Source organism: Myotis davidii, unplaced genomic scaffold, assembly GCF_000327345.1.
Source record: "Myotis davidii unplaced genomic scaffold, ASM32734v1 scaffold393, whole genome shotgun sequence".
NCBI lineage: Eukaryota > Metazoa > Chordata > Mammalia > Chiroptera > Vespertilionidae > Myotis > Myotis davidii.
Window position 1 is genome coordinate 744,642 of NW_006285913.1, and position 16,878 is coordinate 761,519.

A 16,878-nucleotide genomic window follows, 5' to 3' on the forward strand; every position below is an offset into this window, starting at 1 on the left:
GACAGTAAAGGTGTTTGAACAGTCCTTTGGCTTTCATATCCCGTACGATGTAGTGTACTGCTAATTTGCCTACAAATGTCAGGTGGCCATAATAATCTGGCCACTCCACGTTCAAAAGTTGTTAAATCGCGTTGTTTACCCATATCTTCAGGAAAAAATCACTTCTACTGTTGTGGTAAACAACCTGCTTCCCTATTTATAATGGTCTGGCCCTCTAGCAACTTCAGCACGAAATTACAGCTAATTTGCCTACAAACGTTAGGTGGTCATAATAATCTGGCCACTCAGTGTATATATGAAGCCATGAGATAAATCATTGGATTAAATGACTTGAATGGTTTGTTGCAAACATTAGAGTCTATTATCTCACTGAATATTAATCCATGATTCTTAGATTGCATTAAAGAAAAGTTCATGCCATTCATCCTTAAAATTTCCAAATAATGATTCCATTATTTGTCAGTGGGCCATCAAAGAAAGTCATTTTTCCAATTTTTATCATGTTACAACATACATCATAAGAATAAAGCCTTCTTATCTACCTATATAGTAAAACTGGTCAATTTCACTTAATAACATTACAGTAGAATAAAACATTATAGTAGAATAAAACTTCAGGTGCTATGCAATTTTTCTCATTTCAAAGAAATATATGCAATTACATTATCTCTAAACCAAGTTTTAAATTACTGATGGTTCTCAGATGAACCTAAACTGTTGATCCTATTTTTTCATATACTGAAACCAAATTTCAAGTAATTTTTCCAAAGAACAGAGTTCATTTCTAGTTAAAGTTACACACAGGAGCCCAGTTGTGTGGCTCAGGGTTTAGCATTGACCTATGAACCAGGAGGGTACATGCCCGGGTTGCAGGCTCGATCCCCAGTAGGGTGCGTCCAGGAGGCAGCCAATCAATGATTCTCTATCATCATAGATGTTTCTATCTCTCTCTCCTCTCCCTTCCTCTTCGAAATCAATTCAAAAAATATTTTAAAAAAAATTTTAAAATAAAATAAAAAATAAACTTACACACAGGAGACCTGGTCAATTTGTTCAGTGGTTGGAGCTTTGGCCCATGGCCCAAAGGGCTGCAGGTTCGATTTTCAGTCAAAGCACATACCTGGGTTGCAGTTTCAATCCCTGGCCCTGGGCAGGCTCAATCACAACCAACTGATGTGCCTCTAACATCAATGTTTCTCTCTCCCCGTCTCTCATTCTCTCATTCATTCTCTCTCTCTTTCTCTCTCTCTATCTCCCCCTCCCTCCCTCCCTCTTTCCTTTCCTCTCTTCCACTTGCTCTAAAATCAATGGAAAAAATATCCTTGGGTGAGGATTAAAAAAACAAAAAAATAAAGTTGCACGCAGGAAATAAGGCTCTTTTTATTGTGACAAGTTAACATAGCAAATCAACATACTTATGTCAAGCTATGTCCTTCATGTTTATAAAGAGAAAGTGTGGATTATGATCATGACTAGAACAAAGCACCTTCCCAGAAATTACATGGAAAGAACATGGGGAAGGGTGTCTATCAAAAAAAATAAAAAGAGCTTTTATGAAACACTCTACAAATCTAATCAACTGAAGTTGCACATACCAAAGAGCATCCCCGCAAAAGGACTACAGATTTCTCGGGTAGATTTGGATGCTTCATTGTCTCGAGCACTAAAACAAAAACAAAAAGAATTAAAACCTAAGTAATTTTCAGGAAACAAAAATTAGAGTAAAAAGTAGTTGTGTGTTATTGGCCTTTAAAATACTACAGATGCTGTGATAGTTACATATTTTTAAAGTTAGGATAAAATCATGGCATTTATATCTTTTTTTTTTTTTTTAAATATATTTTATTGATTGTTTACAGAGAAGAAGGGAGAGGGAGAGTCAGAAGCATCGATGAGAGAGAAACATCGATCGGCTGCCTTCTTCACGCCCCGCAGTGGGGATGTGCCCGCAACCAAGGTACATGCCCTTGACCGGAATCGAACCTGGGACCCTTGAGTTCGCAGGCCGACGCTCTATCCACTGAGCCAAACCGGTTCGGCGGCATTTATATCTTTATATAGTGGGACCCCAATGTATTTGGGCTCCTTTTTCTTCAGCCTTCTTCACTGGCTCTATAGATTCCTAATAAAACCTTTTTTAAAAAATATAAGAAGTTACCCCAGTGAAGAAAATGAATATAAGTAGACATAAATCTTTTTTTAAAAGGAAAATGGTGATACCTATACACATACTTGGAAATGATCTTCCCTAAATGTCTCCTTCCTAGAAAGTTAATTCCCTCACAGAACCTTCATTAACTAGACCCAAACAACAAAATCTCTTCTGTTAAGCACTTTTTAAAATATATTTTTTAAATTAATTTCAGAGAGGAAGGGGAAGAGAGAAACAACAATGATAAGAAAATACCACTGATTGGCTGCCTCCTGCATGCTCCCTACAGGGAATTGAGGGAACTGTGACTTGCTGGTTCACAGGTCAACACTCAACCACTGAGCCACACCAGCCAGACTATCCCTAGCACTTTTATGAATTACTTTGTTTTAAAGAAAATAGACACTGTTCTTGATACATGACAATATTATCTTCGTTATACACTAAAGATTCAGAAGCACTTATCCTTATTTATGATACAAGAAAGCCAACAAAATGATAAACTATAAATAGAAAGAGAACATGAATATAAAATGCATATCATTTCCTTTCTTTTCAAACATGACAGAATTATATATGAACACCCATTTTACAATGTAAGCATAAAATCATCTACTCAATAAGCTGAAAATAAATAACAAAGTTTTGAAAGGAAAACTCATTGTGGAATATTTTCAATTTATTTCCAGTTAAGTTATACCACCCATTTAACTCCAAGATATTTTAAATTGATTTTTAGTCCTTGTAGTGTATGTTTATTTCTCCTTTCTTTACTTAAAATATATACACTTTAAAGTGACAGGGACTTATTAAGAACACCTTGGCACACTCTATCATCAAAACTTGCCCTTCAAAAGAATGCTGTAAAGTACTCAATTTTTCATTTAACACAACTCTCCCCTTCCAAACCTTTTCTTCCAATTCCTTCCTAATAAGGAAGGCTGTTAAAATACTATCTTTCCACTTTTCAATAAGCCGATTTTAGCAGGTGCTGTTTCATGGTGTAGGTAATGACTGAAAGGCAGAATTTACATTACATACTATACCTTTTATTTCCAGCAGATGAAATTCGTATGTTTGACTGTCCTGTGACATCGCCACCATACTCCACAGGAGGCACATTTCCTCGTCTGTTCCCATATATCCTTAAAAACACATTAGCTTATAGAGCTTGTCCCACATACAGTGGACCTATGTCTTGGTGTTTGTGCATTTGACGTTGGAAATATTAAAGGGAACAAAGTGTTATGGTGAAATTTTACTGTAAACATGTTTTAAAATTAATGTGAATAGATTTGATTCAAATATGATCAGCTGGTTCGTAAGAGACACTAAGAGTTTGGATTTTATCGTCTTTAAAACAAAAGAAGGTCATTATAAATTATTTCATTATAACATCTAGAAATGTTTAACTTGAAAACTATGCATATACTATACTTTTTCTCACTCCTCTATTCAAATAGTATTTATTGAGCATCTACTAAATGCCAAGTTCAATTCTAGGCACAGGGTATATGGACATGGTCCTTGCCCTCAGGAAGATCATAGTCAAATTTCAAAATGAGATCATTTTCTTAATCAAAATTCATAGATTCTGGGAATTATTTCGCTGCATATACAAAACTTTATAACTTAAAAGCAGAGCCGTAGATTTACCATTTAATCAAATCAAATGTAACAAGCCACAACATTTGTTAACAGTGTAAATCACATGAAAGAATAAATATTAACAATAGGTGCATAGAAAACATCATAAACGGACTGATGCATGGATAAAAAATGATTAGTTTACTTACTAGGTCATAACAATAAAATAAAGATTAAAAAATAATTTTTAATGCTTTTCAATTTATGTTTTTTTCCATTTGGCAAACATTGATTTCTTTAGTTTAATTTCTCATACCAGAAAAACATGATTATTTACATCAACATTTATAGGCATCCATGAAAATCACCATTTCCTAAGTCACAGTTCTTTACATGGCAGTTAAACTACATTGTCTCTCAAGAGGACGACTAAAAAAAACATATATGGCTGTTAAAGTATTGTTCAATATTTTAGGTGAATTTCATTATCACATTAAGAAAAATGGCAATTTTCAGAAGAAAAGGAACTTCTCATTCTCCACAGAGCCAGCACATAAAATTCTTCATTTGTTTCCATCACGTGAGCCATTGTCAATATCATCTGTGGGGAAAAGACTCTACAGGATTATAACCTTACTAATGTATGACCTGGCATGACATAAATGTCTCCCATTTTTTATCCATACCTAAAGCAACAGAACCCTCCGCAGGCCCTTTCAAAAAAGAATTTCAAATTTATTTCAATTCATCAAACACGGCTGGTCTTATATCTAAAGTCTAGGTACTTGAATCTTTTAAAATGACACATAAGTTTAGTGTTATTCTGTACTTCTACTGCTTAAAGAACAGGTAAGTATAAACTCAAATTCAAATTTGCAATTAAAACAACGCCAAGCAACCAGATTTAGTTATACTGGATCTATATAACACACATGTGCAGAAAAGGGGTTAACAGAGAGGCCTGAGCTGCCTATCCTTAGAAAGGTCTAGCAGCAAGGCTGGCCCTGGGCTGGCACCTGGAACATAGATTTAGGGAGGGGTCCCATCATTCCTAGAACTGAAAAGAATGGCTCACTGTGCCTATACCAGCGGTGGGGAACCTTTTTTCTGCCAAGGACCATTTGGATATTTTTAACATCATTCGAGGGCCAAACAAAATTATCAACTTAAAAATTAGCCTGCTACATTTAGTCAAACATTTAATTAACTCACCCTAATGCCTTGGCTGGGCCAGACCAACTGATTTCTCGGGCCTTATATGGCCCATGGGCCAAAAGTTCCCCACCCCTGGCCTAAACTGTTTGTACAAACAATATAGTTTATATTACATCTGCTTTCCTCCAGAAAGTCTGGGATTTTGGTACAAATAGGAAAAGGATGCCTATGTAACCAGCCCCCAGCAAAAACACTGGGACTGAGTCTATAATGAGCTTTCATGGTAGACAACATTTCACCCATGTTGTCACAAATGGATGCTGGAAGAATTAAACATGTCGTGTGCGACTCCACTGGGAGAAAGCTCTTGGAAGCTTGGCCTGGTTGCCTCTGGACTTTGTCCCATGCACCTTTTTTTCCTTTCCTGATTTTATTTTATATCCTTTCAACTATAACAACTCATAGTCAGGAATATAACTGTATACACGAAGTCCTGTGAGTCCTCCTTAGGAATCCCTGAACCTGGGGGTGGTCTTGAAAACCCTCAATACAACAGACAAAGTAAACTTGTTGATGTGGTATAGAGGTGCCTAGAGCACGTTTTCAGATATAGAAAAATTTAAAGTTACGAATTTTTAAAAACATCACTTGGGATTAAATCAAGATTAACCAGAACTGAAGGCTACTTATACATACAAAAATTCTTTCTAAAATCCATCAAAGAGTTGTGGTTTCCTGCACTTTCAGCTAAGTTTGAACTTGCGTGTCCAGCTTATTTTTATAAGCTATACCCAAGTACAATATCTAAAGCACCTACACAAAACATGTTCAATAAGTTCTTTGGTATATATAGACACCTTAACAAAGCAAACATTATAAATTACAGAAAGTTAAATGATTTTATTTATGTGTAAGGTCAAGATCTCTGCTAAATTCTACAGTAAAATGACAAAGATTTCCTAATGGACAGGGCATATAAAAGATAGTTGAAGGTGGGCTCCTTCACTAAAGAAAAACATTTGTTAATGAAATTATAAAAGTCCCCCTGTCTCTGATAGTTATAATAAAGTCAAAACTGGAGAAATATTTAAGAATCCAAAAATGAGCAGAGATATATATTTCACTAAAAAGGACAAAATAAAATCTTAAGGTATCCTATTCAATTTTATAAAATGATAGGCATAAATTATAAGTTATTAATATGAGACATAAAATAAGAAAACTAGAAAGGAACCTAACAAGCTGTGAAGGCAAATTATAGTTTGAAAAGTTAGTCACCTTACTATCTATTAAAATCCTATATTATAAAAGGGTAATATGCAAATCGACCAGTGTAACAACCAGTTGCTATGATGGACACTGACCACCAGAGGGCAGACGCTTAAAACAGGAGCTGCCCCCTGGTGGTCACTGCGCTCCCACAGGGGGAGCGCCACTCAGCCACAAGCCAGGCTGACTAAGGATGTCTGACTGCAGCTTAGGCAGGCCGGGCTGAGGGACCCACCTACCCCACCCCCACTCTCACCCCCAGTGCACAAATGTTGTGCAACCAGGCCTCTAGTATCTGTATAATTGTAATGAAATTTCCTTCATTTATTAAAGTTTCTTTTATTTTTTTAATAAACTTAACATTTAATCACTCTTAATTATCCCTGTTAGCTCACTTTAACAGCTTTTATGGTGGTCTTACAATTTATTTTAGAAACTTTTACAGAAGCATATGAAGTCCTCTCTGCAGAGAAAGAAGTTTGACCACTGCTTTCTCTCTTTAATCCTTTCAACACTGAGAATGAATGACACATGGTGATCTCCTGAAGCAATGAACTCAATAGCTAAGAATAGCCTGATTCCAGTCAGAATACAAGAGTTCAGTTTAGGTCCAGTTTGTCCCTGAGAATTCCTTTCAGTTTAGCTATGGCTTTAGAGCCAGTACCAGGATAAAATGATCCTTGTGACCCAGAACTACCTAACTAGCCTATGATTTTAAATCGACAAGTTCATTTATCACACCTCAACCCATTCAGTTTTGTCAGCAAGGGACAGACCTCACAAAAGAAAAAAGTTTGCTTACTTTGACACAGAAAATCAGATTTGCGTGAGGGAATAAATGTAAAATAGTTTCACCATCCTACTATCAAAAAAAAGACACAAAAAGTTAAAGGTTATGTTAAATGGAAAAAGTTGTGTTCTCTATTTCCTTTAATTAGGTTCAAATCTCAATGCCCAAAGAAACCAGGTACTATAAGTACTTGAATCTTTCAGAGGCCAAGATTAGTCCAAAAATTAACACGTTGATCTTATTTTTAAAAATTAGTCTCTTACAAAAGAAAAGCGAATTGTTTGAAACCCAGGTATTTTCAGCTAACTTACATGTAAATGAACAACTCCTAAATGATAATGAATAACTTAAACTACTGCAGAAATAAATTTACAATGTTTTTTGCTCTGGAGAATAACACATCATAGAAATAAAATATTTACCATCTGTTGGTCCTACGTTAATACAGTTGATAGGGAGGAAGAATCGAATGTCTCCGTACTTAAAAGAAATCACCTAATTCATAATAATGGTTATATCACCTGTTTCATATCAAGAATTTCTCTAATGTGAATGAATTTTACTACTAAGGGTGCACAAAAGTTAAAAAAATATATATGAAGCTATAACTATATTTTTCTCATTTTCAGTTGTTTCCCAGTTTTTACATTTACTTTAATTCCATAACAGTGTTTTTCAAATATCAATCCCATCTTTAAAGTGGGGAAAATAATTAAAATGTTCCTTCCAAAGATAAATGAAAATAAATTACTATAAGAAAAAAAGTAATACCAAATTAAGTAACTCATATTCTAATAAGCCATTCCTCCTCATTTATGTCTTCGTATTAAGCATGCACACTTCTTAGGATGTCCTACACTAAAAACATATGTGGTTATCACACAGATTCTAATTTCAGATGGAATATTACCTCAGAATTTTATTAAATGACTTAAAATTACAAACTATCAAATATTAAGAGTTAAACTGAAATGCAAACTACATTGATCATATAAAAACTAAAAACACAACAACCCAGCAGCATTTTTAATGCTAAAAATGTCCTTTACTCATTAACTCTGGTTATAGAGTAAAACATAAGATGGCAATATATTAACTTCTATAACTCAAGTTAATAAATAAGAAGACTAGGATGACTATATTTTAAAAGTACCTATAAATTTCTAAGTATTGTAAGACACTACTACATTCAAATTCAGAAAGCTCTAAAAACAAATTTTAATTAAATTGGTAAATATGTATGAATAAATAATACACACACACAGAATTCAACTGTCAAGCAGAGTTAACCACCTTGTTAACTATTAAACACTGCCAGTAATTATTAGTTTAGGAAAGTTTTTAAAATCATTTCTGGACTCTAGTTTTCTTTCCCATATTTAACATGGGGAAATAGATCATTAATAAATACATGTAGTATATGAAAAGTTTATAGGGAAATTAGAAGAGAACTAAGACCACCCAGCCAGTGTGGGTCAGTGGTTGAGCGTTGACCTATGCACCAAGAGGTCACCAGTTCTATTCCCATTCAAGGAACGTGCCCTGATTGTGGGCTCAATCCCCAGTGGGGGCTGTGCAGGAGGAAGCCAATTGAAGTTGCTCTCTCATCAATGTCCCTATCTCTTTCTCCCTTCCTATTACACTAAAAACCAATAAAAACCTTTTTTTAAAGAAAAGAAGACAGCATTTTTTTAAAGAAAAGACCAAAAATATAAATTAAAAAGTATTAAAAATCTTAACTAGAGTTTATCACATGCTGTCTTTTGGAAGAAAAAAGAGAAGGGAAACTTAGAACAAAGGAAAATTAATTTTGTATTTCTCACAATCAGTTACAATTTTTTTTTGTCAAGAACTTCTGGTTAAGATTATAGTAGAGGCCTGGTGCACAAATTCATGCATGAGTGGGGGTCCCTCGGCCTGGCCAGAGATCGGGGCCAATCAGCCTGACCAGAGGGCTAGCTGGCCGGGAGGAGGGACTGCAGGAGGTTGGCCGGCTGGCCATTGGGAGGGACTGCGGGAGGTTGGCTGGCCGGCCATAGGGAGAAAGTGCAGGAGGTTGGCCGGCTAGCCCCGAACATCAGGGCCAATTGGGGGGGTGGGCAGCCAGCCAGGAGGAGGGACCGTGGGAGGTTGGTCAGTTGCAGAAGGTTGGCTGTGGGAGCACACTGACCACCAGGGGGCAGCTCCTGAGTTGAGCATCTGCCCCCTGGTGGTCAGTGCACATCATAGCGACCAGTCGACTGGTCGTTCGGTTATCCAGTCACTTAGGCTTTTATATAAAGAATAAATGGTTAGAACAAGAAGAGACCAAATGCAGTTACACATTCATTTAGTTTCAAAAATTTCACTAACAAAGTCATTTTCCTGTCTACCACTTTGCCTGTTAAATAAAACCTACTGAATGATCAACGTGATACATTTTTTTTTGCTGGAAATAAGAAATCCACAAATCTGAAATACAGAAATTCAATTTAAACCTCAATTGCCATGCTAACATATGTGACAAACCTTACACTAGAAATATATGCATTAACAAACCAGAAGTAACATATAATAATTACATTTTGAAGAAATACTTTTAGAAACTTTGAAATGTGTAATAGGAATTATTCTCACTCATTCTCATTTAAACTAATTCGAAAATACTACTTGAAAAAGATAATACAGGAAAAGTTCATTTATGGGATACATAAGAAAAAAAGATAGTGCTCAAATAATTAGTCTGAAATTCATTTGTTAGCTCATGTATAATACCATACAGGGTATAATTACAAATAGAATAGATTAAAATATATAAAAAACAAAGCAACAACCTTATAGTAAGTTTCTTGAAATCCCAAACTTAAAAGGTATGCATTACATTACATTCCAAAGGTAAACAAAAACGATAAGGAAAAAAGTTCTCATGTACAAAGATGGCAGCACCACGAGTCCAAGATTACCTGCAGTTCCCCAGTTGATAATTATTTTAGATTAGGCTGCCTTTGAATACCTTCTGATATAAACATTTTCAAATATAAATATAACAATTACAGGATTTGGAGCATTTTCTAAAGTACAAACAATTGGATTCAAATCAGAGATCACTAGAGTTGGCATTACAACATTCTAGTCCTTCATTCAAATTACTTAAATTGAGGGGAATATTAAAAAATTTTGGTTGAATGAGCAAAACATAATAGCTACAGAATAAAGAGAAGACCCAACACTGTAAAGGCTTTGTATTATTAATTAGAATACTGAATGTTCAGCATTATGTCTCAGAAAATTTCCTAAGATACTAAAAAAAGAAATCTCAGTGGTTCCCAAACCTTCCTAATGCCGCGACCCTTTAATACAGTTCCTCATGTTGTGGTGACCCCCAACCATAACATTATTTTCGGTGCTACTTCCTAACTGTAATTTTGCTACTGTTATGAATCGTAATGTAAATATCTGATATGCAGGATGTATTTTCATTGTTACAAATTGAACATAATTAAAGCATAGTGATTAATCACAAAAACAATATGTAATTATATATGTGTTTTCCGATGGTCAAAGGGGTTGCGACCCACAGGTTGAGAACCGCTGAGTAATCTATTTGGACAAATAAATTAAACAGGTCCCCTTAAATGCTCCAAATTTAGATTTAACCCTTTCACGTTAACAACTCAATGACAAATATGGGGCCCTGCCATATTTCTATGTCTAATTTAAAAGTTAGGTTGAAGTATAGCAAGTTTTAAGTATTAAGACAAATGACTAAAAAATAAGAAATTACAAATAGCATTACAAAAACAATCATCCAAAGAAACTGAAAAGCACGTGAAAATCTGATTTTAAAAAATTACTGCCATTTCACTTAAATAAATGTTCAATAAGTAACTTAAAAACAAAGAAATATACTGATAAAAGGATTTAGAACATAGGAACATTGAAGGAATAAAAGCTACATTTCATCTATGTTAAGGTGTTCTTTTTGTCCCACATTCTAATATTTGAAATTAGCCATCAACCTAGTTTTATATCAAGTTCTTGCAGAAAGGAGTTAATGTCCTGCCAGTCACCTAGGGGCACTGTGAACTTGAGACAACTCTGAATCTCTCCTCCAGGTTTTTTTTTGGACAATACAGGCAGCGTGAATTCAGACTGCAAACCTAAGTCAGTACTGGCTGACCATTCAATTCTCAAGAAAGTTGCTTTTTACTCCCTCTACTCAGTGCCAAGTTTGAGGTATGGAAGTTTTTCTGTCCATTTCTGTGGGAGAGTTTATTTCCCATTTAATTTTACATAAAGGTTGTAACTTTTCAGTGTTCCAGCTTTATGACAGGATCCTTTTCTCCCCATCTTAGGTGTTTTCTTTGTTACCTCAGTGGCACATAAAATAATGGTGTAACTTAAAGCTGACAGCACCTTAGAATTAAATATGTAAATCAAATGAAACTGATTCTACCTAATATGGTGATTAAAAGTAACATCAATAATGAGCAAGTAAAGAAAATAAAAATGAAGTTGTAAATACCTGTCATTTGTATACACTCTCAAAGGTCTTCTATCAAAATCACTTTCATATCTAAACCTCTCGTCCATTTCTTCACTTACTTCAGGATCTTTGTCTGGTATATAATACTGTTTGTCCAAGGCACGATCTTCATTAAACCTGCTAAATCTTCTATCTGGAATGTCAACCTTGCTGGCAAACCTCTGATGTTTTTTATTGGAAATGTCCACTTCTTCATTCGTTTTTTTATTGATTCTTCTATTCCTTAATTCAATTTCATCATCTAGTTGTCGATATCTGTCCTCCTCTAGTCGTCTTTGGTTTAGAAGTTCTTCATATGCCTCTGAAGGAGTTAAGACATCTCTCCTGGGACTCTCTGAATTTTGGCAAGATGTTTTTATTTGTGAAAGTAAATCAGGTTTAACTTGACCAATAGGTTTTTTATTTCTTTGACTTTTATGCTGGTCAATTTAAAAAAAGAAAAAGAAAAGAAAAGCTTTTAATGAGATGCTGTTCCTTATAAGGTAATTAAACTCTCAAATGATGCTTAGTCTACTAATCATTTCAACTCTGAGGATTAATCACCCACAGGAGATACCTTATCTTTAGGAAAAAAACTTCAGAAAATATATCATTTAATAATACTTAATAAATGCCAAATATACAGATAACAGTAATATGGATAAAGTGTATATAAAAAGAAAAGATAAACAAAATGCAAATTCCTATCCCAGAAGATATTAAGCATACTTTGGCAGCTAAATATTGCTTCAAAATATTTTGAATTAAATTCTTTCTTAACACAAAGAATACAGGTAGTAAATTTTTTGGCTCTCGTTACATCAACCACCCTTAAATTTGGGGGGGAAAAAATGTGTCCCATGCACCAAAAGGTCACCGGTTTGATTCCCGGTCAGGGCACATGCCCAGATTATGAGCTCGTTCCCCAGAATATGGGGCATGCAAGAGGAAGCTGATCAATGTTTCTCTCTCACATTGATGTTTCTCTCTCTCCTTCTACATTCCTTTCTCTATCTCTCAAAAAAAATCAACGAAAACATATTTTAAAAATAAATACACAAAAATCACATACAACCAAATCTCTAAAATTAATGAAATTAAAAAGTAGGTTAAGTTATTCACCTAAAAGCAGGTTAAGTCAGTTTTATGAGATAAAACCATTTGCAAATGTTTTGGTTTGATCTGGCTTTTTTTAAAAGATGACATAACAAACCAGGTGACACTGGGGGCTTGCCCGAGGTGGGAATGGCTGAGGGGATGGGGGTCAACTGGGGAAAAAGGAGACATATGTAAAACTTTAGACAATAAAAAATTAAGTTTTACTAATTTCAAGGACAGTAGTTGCAAGGCACAGAAGCAGGAGGTTACAGACCATTAGTGCAGCTCCCCTTTTTTATCATGTTAAAATACCTACGCATTACAACATGCTTAAGCCATGCCCCATAAATCCATGGATTCTAGGTTTATCAACAGCAATCCTAGATAATACAGGTGTACTATGTCAAAATTATCATAAATAAATCTTTTCCACTAGTAAATGCACAATGTGTCTTCCAGGAAGTCTGTCATTAGCATGTTCCCAAGGAGATCCAACCACATTACTTTCCTTCTTTCCTTTCCAGGGCTATCTCCTGCTCCAACTCCCACCCCCTCCCAAAGGTCTGCTGCTACACATTTTAAATATAGAAAAGTTAAATTATCATAGACAACAAAATATTATAACGTAAATGTTCTGTTGAAACTTCTAGCAGTGGTTCTCAACCTTCCTAATGCCACAACCCTTTAAAACAGTTCCTCATGTTGTGGTGACCCCCAACCGTAAAATTATTTTCGCTGCTACTTCATAACTGTAATTTTGCTACTGTTATGAATCGTAATGTAAATATCTGATATGCAGGATGTCTTTTCATAGTTCGTGACCCACAGGTTGAGAACCGCTGCGAGTCTAAAGAGTATGTACATGTATTTATGGCGTGACTGAAATTGACATTTAAATCATCCCACACCCTCACCCTACATAAAAGCTCAGTATATTCTGCCATCCATTCATTTCACTGTTTCAGAGCATAGACTTTACAGCTCAGGAACCAATGGTGGAAAATGTAAATTATAAATATTCAATTGGTCAACATATTAAAGAAATATGTCACATTACATAGTTATAAATGTAATGTTCAAAAAAAATTTTTAAACAGCACAACTAAAGACTTTTCAGACTCTCGGAAAAATACATGTATTCAAGTACAGAAAATGATGGAATCTGTTTGCATTTAAATCCAGAATGTTTTTTCATAATTTTCATCCCTCATAAAACTGCTACCCACCACCTACCATCCACCTACCTTGGCAGATAATCTGTCACCAATAGGAAGAGAAACTCCCAGAGTAGATGGATCTGTTTCACTCGTGGATAGAAAATTTTTCTGTGCATATACACATAATAAAACATATTATCTAGTTGCCTTTATAAAAGATTTCATAAATGTGTCTTTAAGTTAGATATTCTAAGCTATTACATTATGCAGAGCAAAAGAATGAAATGGAGATGAAGACAGAAACTACAAATCTATAAAAATCATAATTAGGAAAAAGAGAATTTTCTTCCAATCGACAACTCCTTGAAGAGGAGTCAAATCTTAATTTTCCTTTGCTTTACATATACAGCTATTGATTCAGAGTGATTTTATAAAGCATGAGGGAAAAAAAACAGTTTATTAATTCATATTCCTCTTCACTCTCGATGCCCTACTATTCTTTTGTTAAGGAAAATTACACTTCCTCACAAATATCCTATGCATTCTGCAATAATGTTATTTTTCCTGCAATTATGAGTGGCTATCTACTAAAATGTCAAAAGATATAAACTATGAAGACTGTTTCTTTATGTGTCCTTCCATTTTTGTTCAGTAAACATTTAGGTAATGCAGTGTAGTAGACAGAGCATTAGACTAGTAGTCAAAAGAGCTAGATTCTAGAAGTAGCCCCAATACTTTTCCATTGTGCTACACTAAGCAAATCACTTTACCTCCCTGACATATACTTTCTTCTTCTATCAAATGAGAATGGTTTCTGCTCTACCAAAACTGGTATTTGGGATCAAGGAAGATAAAAAAATGTAATATCTCTTTGAATACTATAAAGCAAACACAAGAGACTAGTAAAAAATTTATACAATCCCCAATTTGCTGAAACTGTTGCTTAGTAGTATATAATCTGGACTTTTTTAACCTCTCTGCCTCAGTTTCTTTGTCTGTAAAACAGGGATGTCATCTATATGAGTAGGTTATGAGGATTAAATAATCAATAGTTATTAGCCTGTCCAGCTCCATGCCTCTGATTTATTCATTAAACAAGCAAGTACTGATCATGTAATATTTTTCAGTTACTTTTTTTAGGTGGTTGGGAGACAAAAATAAGCGTATGTTCCCTATAATCAAGAGATTTACAATTCAGTTGGGTAAACAAACACGTAAACAAAAAACTACAATACAATGTACTAACTACTACAATAGAGTTGTATTCAAAATATGATGGAAACAGACTAATAAAACTAAAACATTAATAAGTTTCATTAAATCTAAATTTATTAATAATTTAATATGTGCTACAAAAGCTAATCTGAAAGTTGGTAGAACTCTAAATTTATTTGTCAAGGGAAATAATCTGACTCATGAGTCACATTATTCAACCTCCTATATAGCAAGGCAAACAATAAACATAATCATTTGTAGAGTTATACATGTACAACAGAACACACTCCTGTTCCAATCCTGGGAAGAGAGAGAGAAAGCACCTTACTCCTTCACTAAGCAATTCCCCACTCCCAATCCAGGTCTGGGATGATATGTGAAATTTAATATAAAGGAGAAAAAAACAATAAGGCCAATACAATGAGTATTGCAAAAAACCAGAATTTTAACCATTCACTCATTCATTCAATAAATATTGAGTGCCTACTATGTTCCAAATTGTTTGATACATTTGAGACTCATCAGTGAAGAGAACAGACACCCTGCTTCCTAAAGCTTGCATTCAACAGGGGAAACTGACAAAAAAGAATAAACATAATGTACATTAGAAGGTGATTAAGTGCTAAGACAAAATAAATATATAAAAAGAACTGCCTACAGGTAGCCCAAGTTTCTAGGAAATAGGATTGGGAAAAACAGAAATCTGGAATTCCCTTTTAGACATGTTCAACATAAAATGCTCATTAGATTTCAACTGAAAATGTCAAACAGGCAGCCAAATACAAAAATCTGAGGTTCAGGAGAGAGGCCTGGGCTAAAATTATAAATTTACTGATTCGATTTAACAACTGTTCTTCTGAGAATATGTTGTCCTTCCTGCGTTTCCAATGATCAAGTGTCTTTTATTCTAAAAGCAGGAAAGAAGATGGTAGAGATAGTAACTGTTTAATGGTTCTCATTAACAAAGTTTAAAGATTTGATTTTTGTTAAAGATTCATGCTGTCTACAAGCCTGGCTTCCCAAAGCCACAAGAAATACAGAAAGAATGGGACTTGGGTCCTAGTTGGTTTGGCTCAGCGGATAGAGCGTCAGCCTGCAGACTCAAGGGTCCCAGGTTCAATTCTGGTCAAGGGCATGTGCCTGGGTTGCGGGCACGTCCCAGTGGGGGGAGTGCAAGAGGCAGCTGAATCGATGTTTCTCTCTCATCAATGTTTCTAACTCTCTATTCCTCTCTCTCTCCGTCTCTGTAAAAAAAATCAATAAAATATATTTAAAAAAAGAAAAAAAGAATAGGACTTGGAAAAGTGTACATAACCCAAGGGTCAAGGAAGCCACTGCAGCTACATCCCCATATCCTATGTCATTTCCTTTTTCCTTTCTACTCTCACTTTCTCAGATATCAACCAAAATTGTATTTTTCATGTTAAGGAACTACTGTTCCTTTACCACAACTACATTCTTGATGATCCAACATCAAAAACTTCACAGTCCCTTGAATTTAAACATTTGTACTCCTTGATCTCTTTTCCTTTACTAAAGGCAATTTCTTCTTATGCCTCCCACCATAATTTGTCTTTGTTTAAAATCATCTGCACTAATAAAAGAGGAAAATGGTAATTGGTGTACGACGCTACCCTTTTCATTGGCCAATCAGGGCTATATGCAAATGAATCGCCAACTAAGATTGGCAGTTAACTGCCAACAAAATGGCAGTTAATTTGCATATGTAGGCACAATGCAGGGAGGCAAAAGGGAAAGCAGGAAGAAGCCCCCTGCCACTGACAGGAAACCCAAGCAGGAGCTAAGAGCTGCGGGGCAGGGCAAAGGCGGCCCAGGGCCATGATTGGAGAATCAGGAGTTTTTGCCGCCCTGGCCAGTGATAGCAGGAAGTAGGGGTGGAGCCAGCGATGGGAGCTGGGCACGGTCAAAGCTGGCAGTCCCAGGAGCTAAG

The 16,878-nt window shown here is 35.2% G+C and overlaps 1 protein-coding gene across 10 annotated transcripts in view; it reads right to left on the reverse strand.

The window, feature by feature from the left end:
• Nucleotides 1–11,893, reverse strand: part of CSPP1 (centrosome and spindle pole associated protein 1) — a 66,614-nt gene extending 54,721 nt beyond the window's left edge. For 3 of the 10 annotated variants that reach the window (XM_015559546.1, XM_015559544.1, XM_015559539.1), the window contains exons 1-3: nt 11,458–11,543; nt 3,199–3,297; nt 1,596–1,663 (exon numbers count right to left, since the gene is read on the reverse strand). In XM_015559546.1, coding sequence (XP_015415032.1) covers nt 1,596–1,663; nt 3,199–3,297; nt 11,458–11,464 — 174 coding nt within the window. In that variant the 5' untranslated portion in view covers nt 11,465–11,543. Of the gene's footprint in view, nt 1–1,595; nt 1,664–3,198; nt 3,298–11,457 lie in introns of all 10 variants that reach the window. The other 7 variants (XM_015559550.1, XM_015559543.1, XM_015559545.1 and 4 more) reach the window with 7 other exon arrangements.
• Between the last annotated feature and the right edge of the window lie 4,985 nt (nt 11,894–16,878).